The 24,085-nt window shown below is 37.9% G+C and overlaps 1 protein-coding gene across 1 annotated transcript in view; it reads right to left on the minus strand.

Moving 5' to 3' along the window:
* Window positions 1-24,085, minus strand: part of ksr2 (kinase suppressor of ras 2) — a 110,958-nt gene that overhangs the window by 80,901 nt on the left and 5,972 nt on the right. The window contains exons 2-4 of the mRNA XM_085368713.1: window positions 17,318-17,458; window positions 16,357-16,507; window positions 941-976 (exon numbers count right to left, since the gene is read on the minus strand). Of these exons, the coding sequence (XP_085224839.1) occupies window positions 941-976; window positions 16,357-16,507; window positions 17,318-17,458 (328 nt within the window). The remainder of the gene's footprint in view (window positions 1-940; window positions 977-16,356; window positions 16,508-17,317; window positions 17,459-24,085) is intronic.

Here is a 24,085-nt window from a genome sequence, read left to right on the forward strand (position 1 = left end):
TTGAGTTAACGTGTTCAAATTCTGTTGCCACTGAACTGATGACTCTGTCAGGTCTTGTGCTTTCCTGGATTTTTTCCTATTTCCTTACATGACTGTATGTACTTTTGTGTACTTAAGTACAAGAACTTCGCTGAAAATGAGTGAAAAAAACAGCCAATTTAAAGATCTTCAAAAAAAAAAAAACCCTGAATAACTATAGCTTAAGACCATTCTTAAAAATCACTAAAAACTCCATGGAAAAAACAAAGGTTTGAGGGGTGACTCATGACTTTTGCATAGTACTGTGTGCAATATATTTTACATGGAATAATAAATGGAATTCTGTTCATGTTTCTCACAGCTTTGTAAAAGACTACCCATGAAAAACTAAAATGCAACATTGCTCTGCAAAACAAAAAATACTTACATTTTTTTTAAATGAACCCAAAACTAAAACTGTCTGTATATCAAGACACAACTTAGATTAAAGGAAGAAGTTATTTTTTTGTAATTTGAGCATTTTGCAATAAAATGGTGCAGTTAAACTAAGCACGTTCTTCGTGTGTGTGTAATACTAAAATATCCATAAGCATTTTTTGTCTTAATTGAAGCATTTGATGAAGTCCTAGGGCAAAGAATATATTTACAACAAGTTAACTGCATTAATCTGAGCAATGAAAAATACATTTTTTCCATTATCTGATGTGAGCACACGAGCAGCAGTGGTGTTCAAATATGCTGGCGTGGAGCAGATTAAGCATCGCTTGATGGAGGAAGAGAATGAGAAATGGAAAAGTGCTCAAGAACAGAACAGGGCAAAGCTGCATGAGTTAAAACACAAGCTGACTTTTACTAAAACTAAACTTTCAGCTGAATGACAGAGAAAGATCAACAGAGAAAAAAATACTTGAAAGTGAGCAGCCAAAATGAGTGTTTTTGAGTTCAGATGACAATACTTTACCTCCATTATTGTGCAATTTATCCTCCTCAAGTTGTTCTTCAGAAAGAAACAAAAAAGGAATGTGTTTATTGATCTGGAAGAGAAACGACTGAAATAGTGTGCAGTATTCTATCCGTCTATCTACACAACCAAATGCACAACCAAAAGGCTATTTAGAAAAACAAAACATAAAGTACAATTGATCTTGGGTACATCGAAGCAGATGCAGCATCTCATGCATGACTGAGTGTGCACAAACTTGACCTCACAGTTTTAAAAAAATGTTTTTGACCGTCAAGCCACCATTAATGCAAATTTTCTGTCAACAACCCCATACTCTCTTCTTTTTGTGTGCCTTTTTTTTTTTTTCTTCCATCTGACATTGTCTCTAAGGAACTATAAGCAATGCAAATGCACACACTTTCACAATGGCAACATCAAATGAACCACGAAAATATCAGCAATAAAAAGTCCCAGAAGAATTGCAAAAGTTAGAGGAGGGTGGGGGCGATGGGGGTAGTGAGCAGCTTTTCTATAATGTTATGAAGAAGATGCTGGAAGAAATGATGAGTTATGGGAAGAGACAACTGAAGACACAAGAGTCCTGATATATGGCAAGTTTCAAGGGTGTCATTTTTTTTCTTTAAATATTTTCATTTGTTCTGCATCTGAGAATTTTTAATAGTTGCTAACACATCACCACCCTACAGAGAGCTGGTTCCACAGGAGAGGGATCTGGAAGATAAAGGCTCTTCCTCCTATTCAACTCTTAAATACCAGTACCCAAGAAACGGCAAGTAAACCAGCAGCGATCCAGAGTAAAAATCTGGTTAGATAAGATTTTTAGGGGTGAGTACAATAACCTCAGTTTTATCTAAATTTAGAAGCAGAAAAATTAGAGGTCATCCAGGTCCTCATGTCTTTAAGACATCCCTGCAGTTTAATAAATTGAGGTGTGTTATCTGGCTTCATAGATAGATAAAGTTAGATGTCATCTGCATAGCAGTGAAAATGTATGCTATGGCTTTTAATGACGGTATCAAAGGAAAGCATGTATGATGTAAAAAGAATAGGTCCCAGTACAGAACCCTATGGAGCTCTATAGTTAACCTTTGTGTGTGAAGAGTGTGTTAGATAGATATGATTCAAACCACAGCATCACTGTGCCTATAATCCCCATGGCGTTAATGCCGTTTCCCTATTGTAATGAGCTGTGAACCCTGATTGAAACTCCCCCCCCCCAAAAAAACTCCCCTGCTAATGATTTGTTCGATGCTTTAATGATTACTTAGATGCTTTAATGATTACCAGTTGTTTTTTTTTATGGTTAAAACCTTATTTGTGAAAAAATTCATGAGGTCATTACTAGTTAACGTTAAAGGAATGGTTGGCTCAACTGTGCTCTGACCTTTTGTCAGCCTGGCTAAAGAGAAACCTGGAGTTGTTCTTTTTTCTTCAATCAATGATGAATAGTGAGATGTTCTGGCTTTACACGTGGCTTTTTTATAGAGCAACAAACTATTTTTGTCACGGGAGTGGAACGGACTCAGGCGCAGACTGAGGTAGCACAGTTCAACGACACTTTATTAATCACACTGGTGCACTATATACACGTGAAGGGGGGGGAAACACCAGGGTCCCGGGGATCACTTGGCTGGGGAGACACACTTCTTCGCACTCGCTCTGCTCCTCGTCCAAACAGTCTCCACACAAGCAGCTCAGCTCACTCTCCTACTCACGGGGTCCAGGGGTCACAAAAGGGCTGATCCAGGTAAACCTGTTTACACAGACGAGGGTAAGTCGAAGGCAAACACGGGAACAGTAGAATCGCAAGGAAGCCAGGCAATACTAACGAGAGTTACTCAATATTCCAGCGACGAACAGCTCAGAGCCCCAGCCTTAAGAGCCAGAGAACTGCAATCCGCTCGAGATCAGCTGCAGGTGCGTGGGCCAAGGGCAGGAGCCCAATCAGAGCTCCGCCCAGGCAGACAGGTAGGAGAGACAGAGTGAGAGAAAAACAACAAACACTTGTGGCCACACTGGGCTGGCCGGGGAGGCACAGGGACCATGACAATTTTACCAGGCTTAATGGAGATCTTCTAAAATAGTGAGACACCATTTCCTCTCCAGATTATGAGTTATCTGCTTTAAGGTGTGTGTTTGAGAATTATATGTTTGAAGGAAATTATATCTATAAACTTAGTTACACACTTTAAGAAACATCTGCTGTGGCGAAATTTATATCCCATTGCTGAGTAATCCATTATTGTAAATGTACATGTTATTAGGAAATGATCAGACAAAAGCAGATTTTCTGGGAATACTGTTAACTTTTCAGTTTCTATGCCATATCTCAGAACAAGATCTAGAGCGGGATTAAAGTTATGGGTGGCTTCTTTTAAATTTTGAAAGATGACTATCTAGATGGATGTTAAAATCACAGACAATAATGTGTTTATCTGAGCTGACCCCTAAATCAGATAAAAACTCTGAGAAATCAGATAAAAACTCTGAGTAAGCACCAGGTCAACAATACATAACAACAAATAAAACTGTTTTTTAAGTTTTCCAGTTACAGTGGACAAGGCTCAAAGTCAGGCTTTCAAATGAATTAAAACTCTGTCTGGGTCTTTGGTTGATTAATAAGTTAGAGTGAATGATTGTTGCCATGCCTCTGGTATGAAAACTTTTGGACCAAAAGTCCAGTTAATTACATTTTGAGCATGATTATCTTCTAGATTAGTGACCAACAGGTATTAAATCGCTGACCAATCAAATCGCTGTAAAATAGCTTCACCATTCGAGGAAAATCCCTTGGACTTCTGTGTATGGACAGCCGGAAAGTTTTTTAATAGCACCCAAAGTCTTTATGTTTCCCTAATGAACTTTGGTGATAAATATAGCTGAAACTGTTTTTTACTGTTAACTGTAAACAACTTTATAAAAATTGTATTGTTCTATAAAGATTCATCTTTGGTCCTAAAACAGGACACCTATATGTACTTGCTGATCTTACATCAAATTTACATTGAGACTAAGGAAACATTTGAATTCTGTTTTTTAGATTTATTGTTTTACTTTCTCTCAAACTGTTAAACACCACCAAAGCTGCAGGTGAAAAAAAACAAAACAATTTTCTCCTGTGTTTGAATGATAATACTGTGATAGACTTTACTATAGTAGATCTTTAGCGGTCGTACTGAAGAAAACACATTCTTGCAGCACTTTTAACAGTAAACTGCTGCACACATTCATGCCACTGCTTTGTCTGCAGGAGCTGTGTTGGTGTTGCTTTCCATCTATATTATTTGTGTTATCTTTTCATACAATATAGTTTTATCTTCTTCTGCAAAATCAGCTGATTTGATAAAAATATAGATCTACATTTGTATGGATTGGTCAGATGCCACCAGTGCCACTTCTTTCATGTTACCACGCACTGAGGTCCCTTTTTAGAAATATAACTACATGTCATGGAGAGGCGGATGGAAATAACAGTTATTGGTTGTATCTTGCTTGTTCACAATACAAAGTTCAAGGTTCTTTATTTGCCATTTGTGCATAAAACCCTCAGTCAAGGCAAATGGAATTCTTGTGTAGATCGCTCTCAGTCTGTATACTATAAACACAATAGCCATGTTACACATATATAGTTTTCTTTTTCACAGTTTCAGAGTTCTGACAATCCTTGCATAGACTGAATCAGTTCTAAAGATCTCTCTTTTACTTTTTATTGGTCAATATTTTTTTAGCCGTTGCGTGCTTTACTACTACTGCTATTTAGACTCTCAGCATAGTGCTTTAAATCAAAAGAACTAAAATTCTGCACAGAAAAAATAACCTGGATTGTTACTGTTCTCGTTCATTCATAGTTATTTTAACCAATTAAACTGGAGATAACAGAAGGTAAAGGCTAAACAACCAGTAATATGAATATATATATATATAATAAATAATAATTTTATATTATATTTAAAAAAACAGTGTCCCTGATTAGTTCCTGCTCTCTGGCTGACAATTATAATCAGGGAACCTGGTATTGTCTTGGTTGTCATAGAAACCAATTGGTTGTCAGCACTGCCTGGCACGTGGTTATGCATCTCCTGCACAGAATATGTTTCCGAGAACAATGGCAAATCCAAAACTATGATCAGAATATTTATCATGCTGTAGCTGCCTTTCTGCCCTCAGTGAGGCTGCCTGAAGATCACGCTTACATATATCTAAAGCCAGAATTCATAGCTGCAAAATCCTTTAGAAAGACAGGCTGTAAAGGAGTGCTCATCCACAGATGTTCCTCAATCATCCCTTCTTTATTAGCAGAAATAAAACCATGACAAGCCACTGAGAAGTGTAAAAATTCTGCTTGACCCAACATGAATAATCAAAGACCACCGATAGGTTTTATAGCTTACGGGTGAGAGACATTAGATAGCAGACTGGGGCTGATTGAAGGGTGTTTAATACCTTCGGGCTGTCCAATTACCAAATAGGTAGCTTTTGGATATGCCAACATCGATGATTTAAATTACAATATTCCTTTTGGCAGTTATACTCTTGTGTAAGCCTGCCTCACTTAAAAAATACTTTTGACAGTGTTTATTAAGCTGATACCCAAGTGAAATTTCTCTGCATGAGAAGCAATGAACTTGAATCACACTAATAAAACTGTTGCTTCAAGTCCTGATTCAGTCCATGAAGCACACTAGTATCTTAGCAACAGCTTTAGCAAAATAGTAACAGGAGCTGACTGATGAATTTCTTGTTTCAGATCATCTCACCTAAGCAAAAGCCTGAGGCAAATCAAAAACAGCTCGCTGCTAAATTAGATGAAGAACACATACTGAGCGTAACCCCTTTGAGATCTGTGATTTAAGTTAATTTGTGTGTCTTGTGCTCGTTAGACAGTACATTTTTGAAGTTGCATTTCATGGAGAGTTTTGATATTAAAAATGCTCTTTATATAATGTGTAATTAATAATTTAAATAACCCTAACTTCATGGGGCAAAAGGCATATCAACAAGACAATAACCTGCTGACATCAATGTTTTGCTATTCAATCGTTTTTCTGCTGAGGCTTTCTTCCAGTGCCCTTAAAACTGCATTATTTTATGGGTTTTTTATTATTTTATTACTAAACAAAACTATATTAACTGTGTGAAACTGTAAAATGATCAAAATATACTTTGAGCCACTTTTGATTCCCAATTGATGAAAATGAATTGATGATGATGATCTGAGCAATAAATCAGTGTCCAATTCTTAAGCCATCTTATAATATGAGAGACAGTCCTGGTTGATTTCTGCTTTCATTAGCTCTGAATGTCATAATGAGATCAGATATTCTCTTTCATTTGAGGCAAACAAAACCAGGGTAAGTTTTAAATGTGATTTGATTGGAAACTCTAAAGCTAATTAATAATTCTCTTCCTGGTTCTTTTGTTTTTACATGGTGCACATTCTCGCACTGTAATAATACTAAGGAGAGTATAGACTTATAAGTGCAGGTTGTTAGTGGCACTAGATGATAAGATTATACAGTGTGAGTAAAAAAATGTTTTACCATAGAATAAAAAGGTTTTTTTTTTATTTTAAGAATTATAGCAATTTCTAGTACACGTGGCCCCATTTTCATGAGCTCAAAATTAACTGGACAAGCTTACTGGACAAATTTAAACTCAAGAATTGTCTTTGATATATGGATGAAAATCCCTAGCAATCCATGGACACCCCTAAATGCTCTGTTTCATTTCTTGAGATGCTGCTCTCTTCCCCTCATTCTGGTACAAGTCAATCTTGGTCCTTCAAATTATTTTTTCAAAACTGTGCAGGTCTTTTTCGATGCTTTCTGATAAAATCTGATCTTTTTCTTGGGTGGTCTTCTTGTTCTTTGCACCTTGTAGCAAACTATTTGTAATTACATTCATGAAGACATCTCTTGATTGTAGATTGTGATAGTAACAAGCCAGCCTCTTCAAGCATGTGCTTTACTTGGTTAGACGTTGTGAATAATTCTGTCATTATGCACTTTAGCTGTCTTTTCAATGGTCTTTCAGGCCTTTCACTGTTGTAGAGTTGGCCAGTTTATTATTTTTTAAGACTGTCTTATACTGTTGATTTGGCCACTGCTTTGATACATCTGACAGGTTTATTTTGTTTTATCAGCCTCTGACTCTTTATATCTTATATTTAAAATTCCAATGAAAAGCTACAGATTAAAGTCTTTAAATCAAGCTCAGATTTTGTTAATTGAACACTGCCAATCGGCCAGTGCTCATCAGACCCAATACCTGTCATGATGCTGGATCTGTAACCCAGTGGTTCAGTATTTGGACAGTTTGAATCTGGTTGAAGTTCTGAATTCTGAGTTTAGTTATACTCTGAGTGACTTATGTTTAGTTTTCTTGTGCTTACAAGCTCTGATTAGATCGTTTAGGTCCTTTTGCATTTCCACTTTTGATGTCTCTCTGTCTCCTTCCTGCGTTCTTTGTATTTGGTCTGTCATGTCTATCACGTAGGATAAGTTCTGTCTGAATGTTTATTCATCCGTGTTCCAGTCGTGTCTCTCACTCCCTCTATTCCTTGTATTCTGTCAGGTCGTGTCTCATGTTTCCGGTTTTATTTTGATAGTCCCTTGTCTCGTGTTCAGTGTATTCAGTTTTTCTTCCTCCCTTTCTCGTTATATCTTGCCTCAGAATTGCTATTTATAGATAACAAATTCCTAAAAGGTGTATGTAAATGCATAAAAAGACAAAAGGCTCTTCCATAAGATTCCATAACCTTCTCGGGTTTAAAAAAAAACAAACAAACAAAAACAAAACTTTCTTTATGGTCAGGCCTTTAGTTTAATGAGCCCTTTCTGTGTTTCACCCCTTTTATTAGCAGATGTTGGCCATGTTTATGCATAACTTCAGATGTAATTCTGGAGCCACATCATCATCAATCTTCCATTCTCTGCTCTCACCTGAATAACCCTGCATCTCCACATCAACTGTCGAGAAACTGCAGTGATTAATGCAAATAGCACGCCCCAACACCATTAATGGTGCGAGCTTAACACGTGGCGAGGCTTTGAGAAATGCAGATAACAGCCTCATAATTGGACTAATTACCTCTAAATGTGTTGCTTCTTTAGGCTAAATGGCAATGAAATGCCACTGGGACAGTAGCTGGTCTATCTCACCGCCACTGTAAACAGGATTTGGTGAAAAGGGCAATGGCTGAGTTCAATATATGCAGTCTCCCTTTTTAATCTTGACTCTTTTGAATTGGGGGTTTGTGGATGTTCTTGCAGTGTAATCAGTGGGACTCAAAGTTAGAGTCTGCTAATTAGTTAACAGCCAATAGGGACCACCTATGGGTGTGCAGGAAGACAGGTGTTGGGGGTGGGGGGTTGCATCTTCTGGTCGCTTTCCTTTCCCGATGCGTCTGCTTTTTTTCTTCGCAACATGAAGACGCTTCTTCTTCACCTCCCGTTGTCATCACCTATGTCTCGCCCTAATTTTCTCTCCTGATATTGCACGCGCACCCCCATCCCCATACATACCCTCTTCACTTTCCTGTCCACCTCCGATTCCTTATCTCGCATCTTCTGTGCCTCCCTATCCACTGCTTTTACTCATCTCTTTTTCTTGCTGATGGCATTTGAAGCCAATTAGGTGTTTTTATGCATGTAAAGCTGTCTGAAGACAGGGCATGAGGACATTCCTTTCAGATGTCAAAGATTACAGAGAAAAAGCACAGAGGAAACCTGTCGTGCTGAGCAAAGATCAGCAGTATAGCTGCTCAACACAAGGACACGAATTCAAAAAAAAATTCTTCACGTGTACGAGAGTTTGTGTGTGTGTGTGGACTTGTCTGGAGGGGTGGGCTGGATAATGTGTGTATATTGCAGCACAAACGACTGACCGGCTGCCTTCAAATTGTATGACTCATCCTCATTGCAGCTCGTGGACTGCAATCCCAAGAGCCAGTAGTGAAATATTCTATTAACTTGCATTAGTTTCCTTCCTTCAACACCACATTGCAGAGGAACATACATTCACTTGGTATGTTTTGTACTTGTCTGGTTATGTGATATATAAGCTGGCAAGACTGTAAAGTATATTAATGTCCGTGCCTGCCAATTTTAACATAATTCCTGATGACTCACAAACTGGAGCAACATATTTTTTTTTTCTGCTTTCATTCATGGCAGTTGAATAAATATATATATTTATATGGATTTTTGCAACAGCCTACAGATTTTTAGAAGAAATATATAACTATTAAAAAACACTTAAGAGCATCCTCCACTTCTTGCCTCGTGTGCTAAATGTTCTCATGGGGCTCATTAACCCTTAAAAAGCTTTTGCATGTGCTCTATTTATACAGATGTTCTGACAAACAGGTACTTGCACAATACCATTAAAATACAGAAACAAATACAGATGTGCAAATGTGGCAGTGTTCTGAAGCTATGACACATCTCCTTCTCTCAGCTCGTATTCTCAGCAAGAATATGAAGAACGCTTGTGTAAAACCAGGTTTTTCTCTCAGCCCAAAGTGCCTCTCACCACTTTGTGTGGTAGTGGTGGTGGAGTTGCTGCTGCGCATTCACACATCTTTAGCTTGCCCCCCTGTTAGAGAGTCCATTAGTGGCTCTGTGTGGCCAGAGCTTGTCTTTGGAGAGCCAGGGAGAGGCAGTGGGGGAAGTGGAGGGAGGTGGAAGCAATGGACCAAATGAAAAAAAAGAAAAAGGCAAAGAAAAGAATGAGGATAAAATATGGAAGACAAAGGAAAAGATGTTGACGATATAAACAAAGATCATCTAAATCGTCATAATAGACTTTGGTCATGTGACATCTGGTGGGGAAATTTCTATCAGTGCTCAAAGATTTGCTCGGGTTTTCAGGTTTAGTGCTTCTGCTTTTGAAACTGGTATTACATTTTATATGAGAAAAATAAGACTGAACCTATCATACCATTTTTTAAAGTTATGCACCAATTTTATTTTCTCTGCTGAAATAATATTAGTCGGATAAAGTTAAATCAATGACATTCCTGGTTTCATTTTTTTAAGCTGTAAAAAAAAAAAAAAGAAAGAAAGAAAGAAAGAAAGAAAGAAAGAAAGAAAAAGCTACATCCAGATGAACAGAATCAACTTTTTGAGGTGTTTTTTGTTATCATTTAGTGGAACTCCCAGTTTTAGGTTTGTTTGGGTAAAACAAATAAAAAAAGTTGGAGACAAGTTTCCTGTGAAAGAGTTCCAAAACACAAAAAGAAAGGCCAGAAGAGATACTGATAAATCAGTGGGAAACACTATAATTATCCCAGCGACACCAGGGTGTTTTAGTCAAACTTTGTACAAACCATTTAAGACATTAAGGGGACTACTGGTACAAAGCAACACCCTCAGTAGAGAGGAGCAGCAGCTGTACTGAATACTTCATGTGTGACCAGACAAAGAAGACAGCCGACCTTCAATTAAGGATGTTTTCTGTTATGGCTTCGTTTGATTTTTATCAAAAGCAGGTTTTTATTCAAAGATTTCTCAAAGAAAGTAAATGTGTAAAAACATTGCTGAGCTTTATTTGTGTGTCCCCCCCCCCCCCCCCCTTTTTTTTTTTTAAATAATCAAATAATTGTTTATTTTTAGGACAGAAGATATTTGCAGCCAGACAAACATCTCCTGCCTGGCAATAGTCATCTTGTAATGGATGACACTAAACAAAGGTCAGGAAATGCTTTTCACACAGTGGACTAACACTTGGATCTATGCCATCTGTTTCAAAAGTATGTGTACTTTGTAGCCTTCATATGTACTTTTACACAGCTATTGTTAGGTTACACTATTCCCCAGTTATAACATTTTATGTGGAAATCGTCATTAAATTGTGTTATCATCAATGTTCCACATGTATCCTGGCTATGAATGCAGCCCAGCTTCCTCAACTTTTGCATTTATTCAAAATCAGATTGAAGGAAGTGTCATAGACAGTTATGACAAAGGTGAGTTGGTCTCCATGGTCTCCAGTGATGTTTAAAGCCTTGTCGGTGTGAACCGTGAAGGACTGAGGCATCGCTGAGTGGAACCCCCTGATGGATTCTGCCATCAGGCGGTTCCACTGCTCTGAAACTGGAGTTGACAGTCTTCAAGTAAAATATGTAATGGTCTACAGCACAAACTCTAGTTTTGGTGCCAACCTAAATGAAGAAAGAGTTCAAATCAAAGTCGGCATAAACATACCAAAAAGAAAAAGGCAAAAAAAATTGACATAGCTAATAAAAACTAATTTAAACACATAAAAACGAAGCAACATCTAGTAATGGGACTTTAAATGTAACACTCGGGAATCATGTGACACTGCAACCAGCTAATAGAAAACAACAGGCCAGAAAACACAAGTTACAATTTATCAGCCTTTATGGAAAATTCACGTGTTTTGCAGTGTGGTACAGCATAGGCATTACTGCTTGCTATGAGACGGGGTTGGCCTGTTTGCCTTTCTGGATATTATCTTTCCCGGTACCCAGTCGAACTGATGAGGGAAAAAGAGAAGTTTGAGAAGCACACAGGAAGGTGGGCAAGAGCAGCAGACTGACTGAAAAACAAGCAGAGAGCATGAATATTTCGAGAGGACAGCCGAGCACCAGCAGCCTAACAAAGAGCCTGATTTTCAGACTGTGCTGTGAAAGACCTGTTCGTCTGAATGTCAACAGCAACTGAATGTTACACCTCCTCTAATAAAACACTCTTTTAATGAAGTACAGTTTTGCTTAGGGCACACTGAAGTAAAACTACTCATCAAGTTAATTTGCTTAATTATTCAGCAGAGTCTTCTGTCTGAAAGGACATCTGTTACAAAACAGAGTGTGTGTGTGTGTGTGTGTGTGTGTGTGTGTGTGTGTGCGTGCGTGCGTATGTTCTTACTGGTATGTGGGTGTATGTGTGGGTGTGTGTGGCTCTGTGTGTGAGTGGGAGTCGAAGAGAACCAGATATGCTATGTTAACGGGTGTACTAAAGGTTGTTACTAAAACGTCCACCCTAATTTTAGTGATACTCTACTGCCCCCTTCTGGTTCAGCTGAATCATTGCAAAAGTCATAGTTATGACTGAAAACAAAATGTGGTCCGTTTATGCCATCTGGGGGCCAACCATGTAACAAACCAAACACACTTGTTGCATCACAGCACATACCTATGCATGTAATTCTGTTACCAACAGCCACATTTGATTTTAAAATTAATAAATAAATAAATAAATAAATAAAAAGGGGGAAAAAAATATAGAATCAGTTTATATTACTGAGACAACTACAATTTTTACAAAATGTCTCTCCAAAATGGGAGATTAAAAAAATATTCTTTTAAAAATATCTTTATAATTTTAACCATAATTGCATAGATTTATCATTGTTAAAGGTATGTGAGGCCGCAGTAATAATGTAATGCACAAAATGACATTTAATACAAGGGTTTGACTTTGAGATTTCATTTTTCTATTGCTCAGCTGGAGGCAATATGCTATCACAATATGCTCTGCTAAGAAATATGCACTTCCATTTCTAATAACAAATTAGAACAAGTGGATGAACCATGGGAACCAGTTCTTAAAAACAGCTATTTTAAACAAATGCATCAGTGCAGTAATTTTGCATATTTACCGACAGTGTATGATATGTTAATACCACAAAGCAATGATACACATCTGACTTCCTGTTTCATTTTTGACAGTCTGGCCCCGCTGAGAACAGAAAATAAAGACATAAGCATTTTACCAAATTAATGTTGCACATGACTAAAGGACAAGAACACACTGTCCATATTGTTTATACATTTCAGAAAAATTGTTATTCTAAATATTTTGAGTCAGAATGTCTTATCATGTTATCTATCATATCTATCATGTCTTTCTGAAAACAGTTGTAAATGGTAAATGGCCTGTATTTGTATAGCGCTTTACTAGTCCCTAAGGACTAAGGACCCAAAGCGCTTTACACATCCAGTCACACACACATTCACTCACTGGATGTAGCATAGAAGCAGGGATGGTGTTGTATTGTATATGTAGTGTTTTAGTTCATTGTGCTATGAATAAATTAAGAAGAGGCTGAGAGGAAAGGCAGATCTGTTGGTAGTGAACAAAAGAAAACAGCACCACCTATAGAAACAACAGCAATTTCACTAAATATATTGAGGCTTGAATGTCACTTCATAAGTGAGTTTACTTTTAATAAGTAATACGTTTCCCATTCACAAAAACAGCTTTTCATCATCACCCCATGAAACACCTCACTACCCAGGATATTAAGTTCAATACAAATAAACTAAATTAAAACGATATGTGAAAATGTATTATATTCAATGGAAATACTAATAAAAACTATACTTAAAAATGAAATAATACTGGGTGTTGGCAAAAATAAAACATACAGTAAACCTTTCCATTGTTATTTAAGTGAAATTTGTCAACACAACCAATCTGAGGAAGCTTTGGTGAATATTTTTACTGTCTTAATAATGTTTGTATTATAATACCTGTTCTGACCTTCTTATGTTTTGCTGCTTGACAGTTAACATACAAAAACTAACGTTTGAAACTGATGACAACTGAAAATATGGAATGAAAGATTTAAAAAAATTAATGTGAAAATCTGTTTTGGAAAAAAATATATACAGTGGGGCAAAAAAGTATTTAGTCAGCCACCGATTGTGCAAGTTCCCCCACCTAAAATGATGACAGAGGTCAGTAATTTGCACCAGAGGTACACTTCAACTGTGAGAGACAGAATGTGAAAAAAAAAAATCCATGAATCCACATGGTAGGATTTGTAAAGAATTTATTCGTAAATCAGGGTGGAAAATAAGTATTTGGTCAATAACAAAAATACAACTCAATACTTTGTAACATAACCTTTGTTGGCAATAACAGAGGTCAAACGTTTACTATAGGTCTTTTCCAGGTTTGCACACACAGTAGCTGGTATTTTGGCCCATTCCTCCATGCAGATCTTCTCGAGAGCAGTGATGTTTTGGGGCTGTCGCCGAGCAACACGGACTTTCAACTCCCGCCACAGATTTTCTATGGGGTTGAGGTCTGGAGACTGGCTAGGCCACTCCAGGACTTTCAAATGCTTCTTACGGAGCCACTCCTTTGTTGCCCGGGCGGTGTGTTTTGGATCATTGTCATGTTGGAAGACCCAGCCTCGTTTCATCTTCAAAGTTCTCACTGATGGAAGGAGGTTTTGGCTCAAAATCTCACGATACATGGCCCCATTCATTCTGTCCTTAACACGGATCAGTCGTCCTGTCCCCTTGGCAGAAAAACAGCCCCATAGCATGATGTTTCCACCCCCATGCTTCACAGTAGGTATGGTGTTCTTGGGATGCAACTCAGTATTCTTCTTCCTCCAAACACGACGAGTTGAGTTTATACCAAAAAGTTCTACTTTGGTTTCATCTGACCACATGACATTCTCCCAATCCTCTGCTGTATCATCCATGTGCTCTCTGGCAAACTTCAGACGGGCCTGGACATGCACTGGCTTCAGCAGCGGAACACGTCTGGCACTGCAGGATTTGATTCCCTGCCGTTGTAGTGTGTTACTGATGGTGACCTTTGTTACTTTGGTCCCAGCTCTCTGCAGGTCATTCACCAGGTCCCCCCGTGTGGTTCTGGGATCTTTGCTCACCGTTCTCATGATCATTTTGACCCCACGGGATGAGATCTTGCGTGGAGCCCCAGATGGAGGGAGATTATCAGTGGTCTTGTATGTCTTCCATTTTCTGATGATTGCTCCCACAGTTGATTTTTTCACACCAAGCTGCTTGCCTATTGTAGATTCACTCTTCCCAGTCTGGTGCAGGTCTACAATACTTTTCCTGGTGTCCTTCGAAAGCTCTTTGGTCTTGGCCATGGCGGAGTTTGGAGTCTGACTGTTTGAGGTTGTGGACAGGTGTCTTTTATACAGATGATGAGTTCAAACAGGTGCCATTCATACAGGTAACGAGTGGGGGACAGAAAAGCTTCTTACAGAAGACGTTACAGGTCTGTGAGAGCCAGAGATTTTCCTTGTTTGAGGTGACCAAATACTTATTTTCCACCCTAATTTACAAATAAATTCTTTACAAATCCTACCATGTGGATTCATGGATTTTTTTTTTCACATTCTGTCTCTCACAGTTGAAGTGTACCTCTGGTGCAAATTACTGACCTCTGTCATCATTTTAAGTGGGGGAACTTGCACAATCGGTGGCTGACTAAATACTTTTTTGCCCCACTGTAGATGGGAAAAAATATAAAAACAAATCTTAAAAAACAACAACAACAACAAAAACTGTAACAGATTTTTTTTTTTATTCAGTGAATAAATGATTACAAATTACCATATTGTCTTATCTTTATCTCATGTAATTTGCAATCATTTAATTAATTCATTAAAATCTCTTAATATTTAACCCCATAAATCCTAAATGTCAGTAAAAGCATCAGAATTTTATGGTCAGCGTGAACAACATTTGCATTCTTTGGATAAATGTCCTCATCATTATCAGTCCAAAGTGAGATTTGAAATAAATAACTCCTAATCTACACTGCAAATAAAAGCGTAAATTGCAGCCATGAGCCATTTAGTCAGCAAATGCTGATTATAATAACATTGCTCTAATAATTGTGCACAAAAGCTCTGGTTTGTCACTTCAGGCATTGCCCCTATCCTTGATAACCTTAAAAACAATGGGACCTCCAGGGTGGAACAGATTGACCTAATAACACCAGTATAGGTTTATAGATCAATATCAATAATTTTAGAAGTCAGCAATTCAGTACTGTAAGTGATATGTCGTAATTTGTGTAGTGAGAGCACATTAAAAGTAGTTTTTATTGATCTGTTATATGTCTGAGAAAAGTCATGAATTTACTGTAAAATCAGCAGTCTATTGTGAATGTGGACAAGTATTATTATGTATGTCACCCCCTCTCTATGTGCCTAACGCCCTCTATAATGCACGAGTTCCTAACAAACCAATCAACAAGCAATTCAACATAACTAAAGGTGAACATTTGCTCCCCAAGATGTATCATCCAACTCAAGCAAATCACAAATCAAGTTCTCCAGACAACTCCTTTTGTCTGGAAAACTGGAAAACAGAAATATATGCTCGGAGAGTATATAAAAAGAATATTTAATCTGGGTGTAGCTATAAAAGCTATAAAAGAAAAATTGAAAATTTTTAAAAATACCATATATTCAGTATGCACCCATACAGTCTGAACGCACTATAAGTGAACTTTCTTAGTGTGCACAGAAAATAATTCATAGTTTATTTCATTGGTTAGACACAAATATCCTAATTTCTAGTGAACACAAACAGTGATAACGTTATATAAAGATTAGTATTTTCCATGTGTGTGAGCGTATGAGCTCATCTGTGAGTGTTTTGAGTGGACTCTCACCGAGCTGGTGGGCCTTTCTGAGGCAGGAGAGGGAAGCGTTGAGACGGGCACACTCCTCTTCACTGGCACCAAACTTTTGCAGCAGCTCACACACCTGCTCCTCGCTCATCTCCAGCAAGCCCTCCAGGGTCACCTCACCTGGACTCATTTCCTATCAAATATACACATGCAACATGCATGCAGCTTAAAGACCACCACAAATACACATCTAGCTCAAAAACCTAGATATTTAGATATACATTTAATGGAATAAGTTACCGTAATAGATAATTTTCTTTATTATACAGTGTAACAACATTAAGGATGATCAGGATTTCCTATAATGAGGCCATCAAACTTACAAGTAATCCCTGTAAACCAAATCCTCATGAAACAATTGATCTATATCAGCTCAACATCAGTTGTTTCCACTCATGACTCTCCACGATGTCAATCACAGTGCATATGTTTATATGGACATCTCCGACACCGCACATACTGCTAAAACCTCCTGCTTAAAGCAATAAAGAAAGGGGCTAAAATAGTGCCAGTGGGTGAGCTGAGGTGATACACAAAGGCCCAGTATGAGATGCATAGAGACTCCACTAGTACACGAAAACTTCGAAACTCAGTGCTATGGCATTTACAGCATTTTAGTAAGCTTTTAGCCAGAGGGTGATATGAGCTGTCAGATTTCGCTCTCAGTCACCAGTATGGAAACCTCAACTGCTAAAAGCTACAATCTGATAGTGACAGTGAAATGTTTAAATGTTAAGTATAAAAACTTTATTCAAATCTGTACAAAACATATTTTTTTTAAAATGAGAGAAGGCAGAAAAAGGCAATGTGTTAAAAAGTTCTTGGAACAGTTTGTCAAATACACAAATCAGAAAAATATCATCTGAAATTTTGACTTTGAAGCAATGATCATGAGATGTATTTTGAGTGTAAAAAATGGCTACTACGTGGTATCACGGCTTACCTGTGTGACCTCTTTCCTCAAGTTGACAATGCGGAACCAGTGGCCGAGGCGAGGAAAGTCCTCCAGCTCGGCACTGCGTTCCTCTAAGGCCACTTTGCACTTACAGGACAGCTGGCGGCTGAAGTACTTTACCAACTTCCCCTAGGAGGAAGAAAGACAAAAACAGTGAGACGATGCTTCTCCTGACCAAACTACTTTCACATTTTTAACATATCTACATACAAAAGTAATTCTCTGTGCTGAAAAAGTACGTTTCACCTCTCGGTTTCTCTTTCCTTTGTTTTCTATAAAATTCCTTTAAAACTAAAGCACAAATAAAACAATGGAAATTGTTTTAATATTACTCCGAAACCACTGGAAGAGTGGAACCTACCTCAGCTGTAATGGGTTAAAGGCAAGGTATATCCTGAACAGGTCAACAGTTTGTGTCAGTTTTGCAAAAATCCTGCCCGGTGTAGTGCTTTATAAAACAAAAGCAAACTTTACATTTTAAAAATAAATCATGTGTTTTTAAATCCTATTAAATAATCCTAATATGTTTAAATGTGCAGGAAAAAAAGATTTTAATTATATTTTTAGCCTGTTGTTGAAAAATCCCAGAAATCAAAGCAGTCACATAAGGTCATGCCAGTACCATAGTCATGGTAATATCCTATCAGTCAGTTAGGAAGAGCCTCTGGTGTCACAGAAATTCCAGGACAGCCTGGTTAATCAGCTCAGGCAAAGCAAATGAAACACTGTTTCATCATTTAACCCCTCTTCAACTCGCTGCTGAGTGATTATTGGTTGAAAGCTGTGATTATATCAGAAACCTCCTCTAAACTGAAAAATGGTGCTGATACAAAGACACATACAAGTGGGCAGATGCATGCAGGCTTTTCCTTTGTTAGAAGTCATTCTTCCTGCCACAGACACGTGGCTTGTTAGTGAAGGAGGATGTCATTTGCAAAAATAATAAATCATCAATTGGCGATAGCGCTGCAATAAATTGTAATAACTTTGCATGTGATGTTGTATATTTTTGTAAGACAACATACAGCAAAAAAAACAAAAAAATAATACAGTTCGTTTTTTTAAATTGTATAATTTAAATTGACTGTTTATCAAAATAGAAGTCTGCATTTTCTCCCTGTGCTTGTGTGGGATCTCTCCGGGTACTCCCGCTTCCTCCCACAGACCAAAGATATGTAATTGGTGGTGTTAGGTTAATTGGAGAATCTACATTGCCCATAAGTGTGAATGTGAGTGATTGTCTGCCTCTCTGTGTCAGGCTGGCGACCTGTCCGGGGTGTGCCCCACCTCTTGCCTTATGGTATCTGGGATGGGCTCCAGCCCCCCGCAACCCCGAAAAGGATAAGCGGAAGAGAATGGTTGGATGGATGTTTATCAAATTTATTTACAGTTTGATTCCAAGTGAATTCTGTAGCTCACTCTCACACCATAAATTTATATCAATATCTACACAAATCTAAATCTAAAATAGCTATAAATAAATAAGTAAATATTATACTGGTTGATTTTTAATTGTTACATTTTTAGCTGTGTAGTTTTTAGCCAATTTTACAGGTTCACCTAACATATCAAATGCACCTGATGACAAACAGGTAGCTCTATTCACACCTTGCTCCTGATTTCATATTACGCCACTCAAAACCAGTGGTCAACACCAAACAGCCAACAAAGAAGTTGTGGCAATGTAAAGAACAGCAGTGCCAGTGTTATATTTGCCATGTCTGCCAGTATACCACAATCCACTTGGGTCCGAGTGACCTACAATTTGTCATCAAATGGTGAGCCAAAAGGCTCTGTGCAAACATTCACACACATAAAACACTATAACATGCTAACCACGTATATAGGCTCCAAGCAGGCTCTAAGCAAACTTGGGGGGGGGGGGGGGGGTTAAATAAATGCAGCTACTTGTCTGTGGTCTCATTAATCCAACTTACAGTAAATAACACTAAAAAGCAAAATTTTGACTGAACTATTCTATTTTTCTAAAAATGTTTTACAAATGCTCAATCAAGAAGCAGTTTTATATTTAAGAGCCTATGTATTTGCAAGTAAGCATAACATTTATTCAATACATTGGTGACAGTATTCACTTTAAAACATCCTTATTTACTTACTTATTATTAACTAAACTACACTGCTAAGTTGAGTGCTTGTCCAAATTAAAGCAGTTTACAGTCATGTATAAAGAGTGCCCTCTCCCTGCAGGGAACTCTACACTGAAAATATTATTTAACACAAGTTCACTCATGGGTCAGATGCAAGCATGTTATTTAGCGACAGCAAGAAATTTGCATCCATAGTGAGTTCCGTCTGTCATTTTGAAAGTTGTGTGATTTATCACAGTTAGATCACTACACTTTTATTTTAGCTGTGCACACAAATCTCTAAGATATACAGGCAACTATTCAAAAAGCTGGCTCTATAGTTTTGTGGTTTACTCGGGGTTTTTTTTGGGGGGTTTTTTTGCTTTCTCTTTTCTTTTTTCCTTTCTTTTTTAAAAACCAGCAAAAATATAAATACATTTTTTCAAATGTAACAGCATAAAAGCGCAGTCGAAGGAAGCATTGCATAATTCTTGTAAAAAAATCGGAATACATATTTGATAAACTATTTGTCAAATACATGCTTTTTCTTCATATATGACAGATATGTTCAAATGTTCTAATATTATTTCTGGTTTTCAATCAATTTTACATTAAAAAAATGAACAAAACAACATTCATTTAGATACTTAAAACTAAAGTTCTGTATAATATACTGGGATCATCTTATCACTAAGATGTAGCTGTTCTGGTGACTCCAAAAATACTACATATCAGGAAGTTACAGTGAAGTCGTGATATTGGGTATATGTCCATCATTTGCTACTTCCATGTTTCTGTTTAAAACAAAACCTAAACAAACATCTTATTTTTTTAGATGTGTAATATTTAAAATATTCAAAACACCTTTGCAGATTAATGAAATATCTGAAAATGGTTACCATCAGAATGTTTACATTTGGACTAATTACCAACAAATTACAATAAAAGTAATACCTCTGAAAAATATATTTCCAGTGTGATATGCACTCACCAGCCACTTTATTAAGTACACCCATTGAGTTGATCAATAACACAGACATTTATTCAGCCAATTACATGACAGCAGTGCATGTAGCCAAGCAGACATGGCCATGAATACTTGAAATTCAAACCGACCATCAGAATGGGCAAGAAAGCTGATTTAAATTATCTTGAATGTGGCATGATGTTGATGCCAGATGGGCTGTATAAGTATTTCAGAAAATGCTGTTCTACTGAGATATTCCCACACAATCATCTCTAGGGCTTACAGAGATAGATCTGAAGAAGAGGAAATATCATGTGAGTGTCAGTTCTTTAGGTGAAAATGCTTAAAGTGACAGAGGCCAGAGGAGAATGGTCAGACTGCTTCACGTTGACAGTAACGCAATAGAAACTCTAATAAACACCCAAATTAGGCAGAAGAGCATCTGTGAATCCACAAGAACATTGAAGCAGATGAGGTACAACAGCAGAAGACCACACTGGGTACCACTCTTATCAGGAGAAAGATGTTAGTAAGATGTTAAACCATCATGTCAATATGGACCAGATCTCTGAGGAATATTTCTTCCACCTTGTTGTATCTGTGCCTGAAGAGTTAGTGCAGTTCTGAGGGCAAAAGAGTCCAACCTCGTACTAGCAAGATGTAACTAAAGTGGCTAGTGACTGTTTGACCCACAAGTGATTTTTCCATTACCCAAGATGCTAAAAGTTGCAGAAGAAGTAGATCAATACATTCATCATTCACCAGTGTATGAATGTGAGAGTGAATGAATAGTGGTATTGTAAAGCGCTTTGGGTGCCTTGAAAAGCGCTATATAAATCCAATCCATTATTATTATTATTATTATTATTATTATTATTATTATTTTCAACATTTTTATGATTTTAAAAAAATATGACAGTGTCACATATAGAAACATAAGACTCGGGGATATAAATCACCCTAATTGGTCACTTGAAGGTTAAAGGAAAGCGCAAAATAAAGAAAAGGATAATCATTTAGATGCAAACATCTCTGGAATGAGATATTTTCCCTCATTCCAGACTCTGCTGTGAGACACTTTGTTCTGACTCTATCGGGCTGCATAAAGCCTCACACCACTGAAAGCGGGACATACAAGCATCTTTGTTACTACGCAGTTTCGAGCTGAAACAGTGGGTGACGTGATGCTTGAAGACTTAAGGGTGATGCATGTAGATGGCCCCATTCCAAAAGTACACCTACAAAATGACTGCTAGAAATTAGAGAGTTCTGTCCTACATCAGTGCATTTCAAAGTAGAAACCAGTGGAGGAGGGACCAGCAAGTCACCTCTGAATGCAGAAAACCCTACAGCAGCTGCCCACGGCTGCTAACACTGCCTGATAAAGAAACTGAACAGTCCACACTTACAAAGAAACACACATGTACCCTGGCTAAATCAGTTAATAGTTTACTGTATGTCAGAAAATATATCAATAAGTTGGTGAGCTTATTTTTGAACAACATACAGCAGCGTTAAGTAACCAATGAACATTATCCCATGTGTTGGAATCTTGAATGCGAGTTTGTTGAGCTGTCATTCATTTCCACTTTGACCTAGGCTGAGAAATTTCTGTGAATAATAGATGTATTATTTATTTATTTATTAAATATTGTTCCCCTTGGGATGCAGTATAGGCTATACTTTGCTGTGATCAATATTTTGGTTGTAAACACATGCTAATCTAATAACATCCCATCAGCTTTACCCGAACTTTGCTTTTTAAATAATCTCTTTAAACAGATATATGATTAATACTCACTGATTTATCTCATTATTAATCTAAAATTAAGGTTTGACTTGAACCAGCTTCTTCTTTTGACTGCTCCCTTTAGGGCCACCACACCCGATCATTTGCTTCCATCTTCTCCTATCTCTAGCATCCTCCTCTGTCACGCCAACCTGTGCGTGTTCGACTTCACATAATCCACAAATCTTCTCTGTGGTCTTCCTCTTTTCCTGCCTGGGAGTGTCATCTTCAACATCCTTTGTCCAACATATCAGCTGCCTCTCCTCTGCACATGTCAAAATCATCTCAGCCTTGCCTCTAATTTTGTCTCCAAAACATTCAAGCTGGGCTGTCTCTCTGATATATTTATCCCTAATTTTGTCCAATCTGAGACTAGAAACAAGTATATCAGATGGACTGGAAGTATAATGTAACGTGACTTCTTTTAGGTAATGTACATAAACTCTAGGCAATGTCAGGAAAATCAAGTCAGAGCATTGCATGAAATTACCCTTTCTCGCATGTGTAGCAGGATGATTTAAGCCTGCTCTCGATGATTAATTATGCCCGTTTTGAATCTGCTGATTTATTGCTGGCAGTGCCGCTGTATATAAGGAGGCTCTGTCACCTGCTTGTTTATGGTCCACCGATGGTCACATTACCTGGCGTCTTTGTCCGCCTGCTGCATGTGTATAGGTCCACTGATGCAGCATGTACATTCTGCCTGTTCCACAGAAGCTGTGGACTTAAAAGCCTCTTGCTTGTGGCATCTCCTGTTTGTGGTGTGAAGTTTACCACTACTCCCCAGGCAAGCATAATATAGTGTTGGTAGTTTTTTGGTCCAAAAACTACCAACATTTCAAAGTACTGCTTGCACGGTAGAAGTTACTGGGATGTTGTGCCATCTGTTGCCACTGGGTCAGGAAGTGCTCCTCTCCTGTCAAGGTGGAGTAGTTCAGGAGGTCTGGTATATAAGCTGCCCTTTCCTCTGCATTTGGCTTTGAATTTAAATTGCCGATTTATTAAAAGCAATTTGTCATTTTTCAGATAAGCTGGTGCCGCTCTGCGGGATGCCCTGCTATTTTGTTTCTCTGTTTTGTTCATTGGCATCGTTTGGGTCAGCTGCATTCAGCGTTGCTTTGCGCACCGCTTTGCAACTCCTTAATTGGGGCCCTAATAATTTTAATGTGTGTGTACATGTCTGAAGTGGGGTTAGCTTTGGATTATGTTTATTTGATCCTGCATTATTTAACTTGTGTATTTTTTGTTTTGTTGTTAAAACATTTTGCTTATTTAAAGTTACTTTAACCTCCTGGGACCTGGCGTCCACCTATGTGGACATCACATTTTGGGTTATTTAGACCAAAATACTCAATTTTGCTCTGATTTCATTCCCTTTGTGTCCAGGCTGAGAGCTGAAGATGATGGAGGGGCTTGTTCCTGTGTTGTGTGTGGTTGGTGCGGGTTCCCTTCACGATTGACTGCATGTTCACAAGTGCCTGAGGTGATCCACTTATGTTCATTTTTATTTGTTGAGTCTGTCTCCCCTTCATGTTGACTATTCTCCTCTGTTGGTGAGCCTCATTCCTGAACACTCCTAACCCCGATTCCCTGCATGGTTGAATGTGTAGAATTTTAAAAATGTCTTTTTTCCTTTTTAAAGAAAAAATAAATGGAAAGTTTTGCATTTTTGAACCACATCTCCTGTCTCCTCTTTAGTGGAATGAACCCGTGTACCTCACTGGTGTTTTTACTCATTTCCTTGGGTGAAAATCCCAAGGTGGTGTTGGTGACAACTTTTGGCTGCCCTAACTATAGTGGGAATAGTGAGTTTAAGGGCCAAAGCACTAATTAAACTATTTCATAACCTTGTGCTGTCACAAACGCATTATCACCACTAGAAATACTCAGTTTGATTTTGGTGAGGGGTACTG

The sequence above is a fragment of the Diplotaxodon limnothrissa genome, linkage group LG12, assembly GCF_057381915.1.
Source record: "Diplotaxodon limnothrissa isolate DT_005_m linkage group LG12, D_limnothrissa_male_GT1.1, whole genome shotgun sequence".
NCBI classification, from domain to species: domain Eukaryota; kingdom Metazoa; phylum Chordata; class Actinopteri; order Cichliformes; family Cichlidae; genus Diplotaxodon; species Diplotaxodon limnothrissa.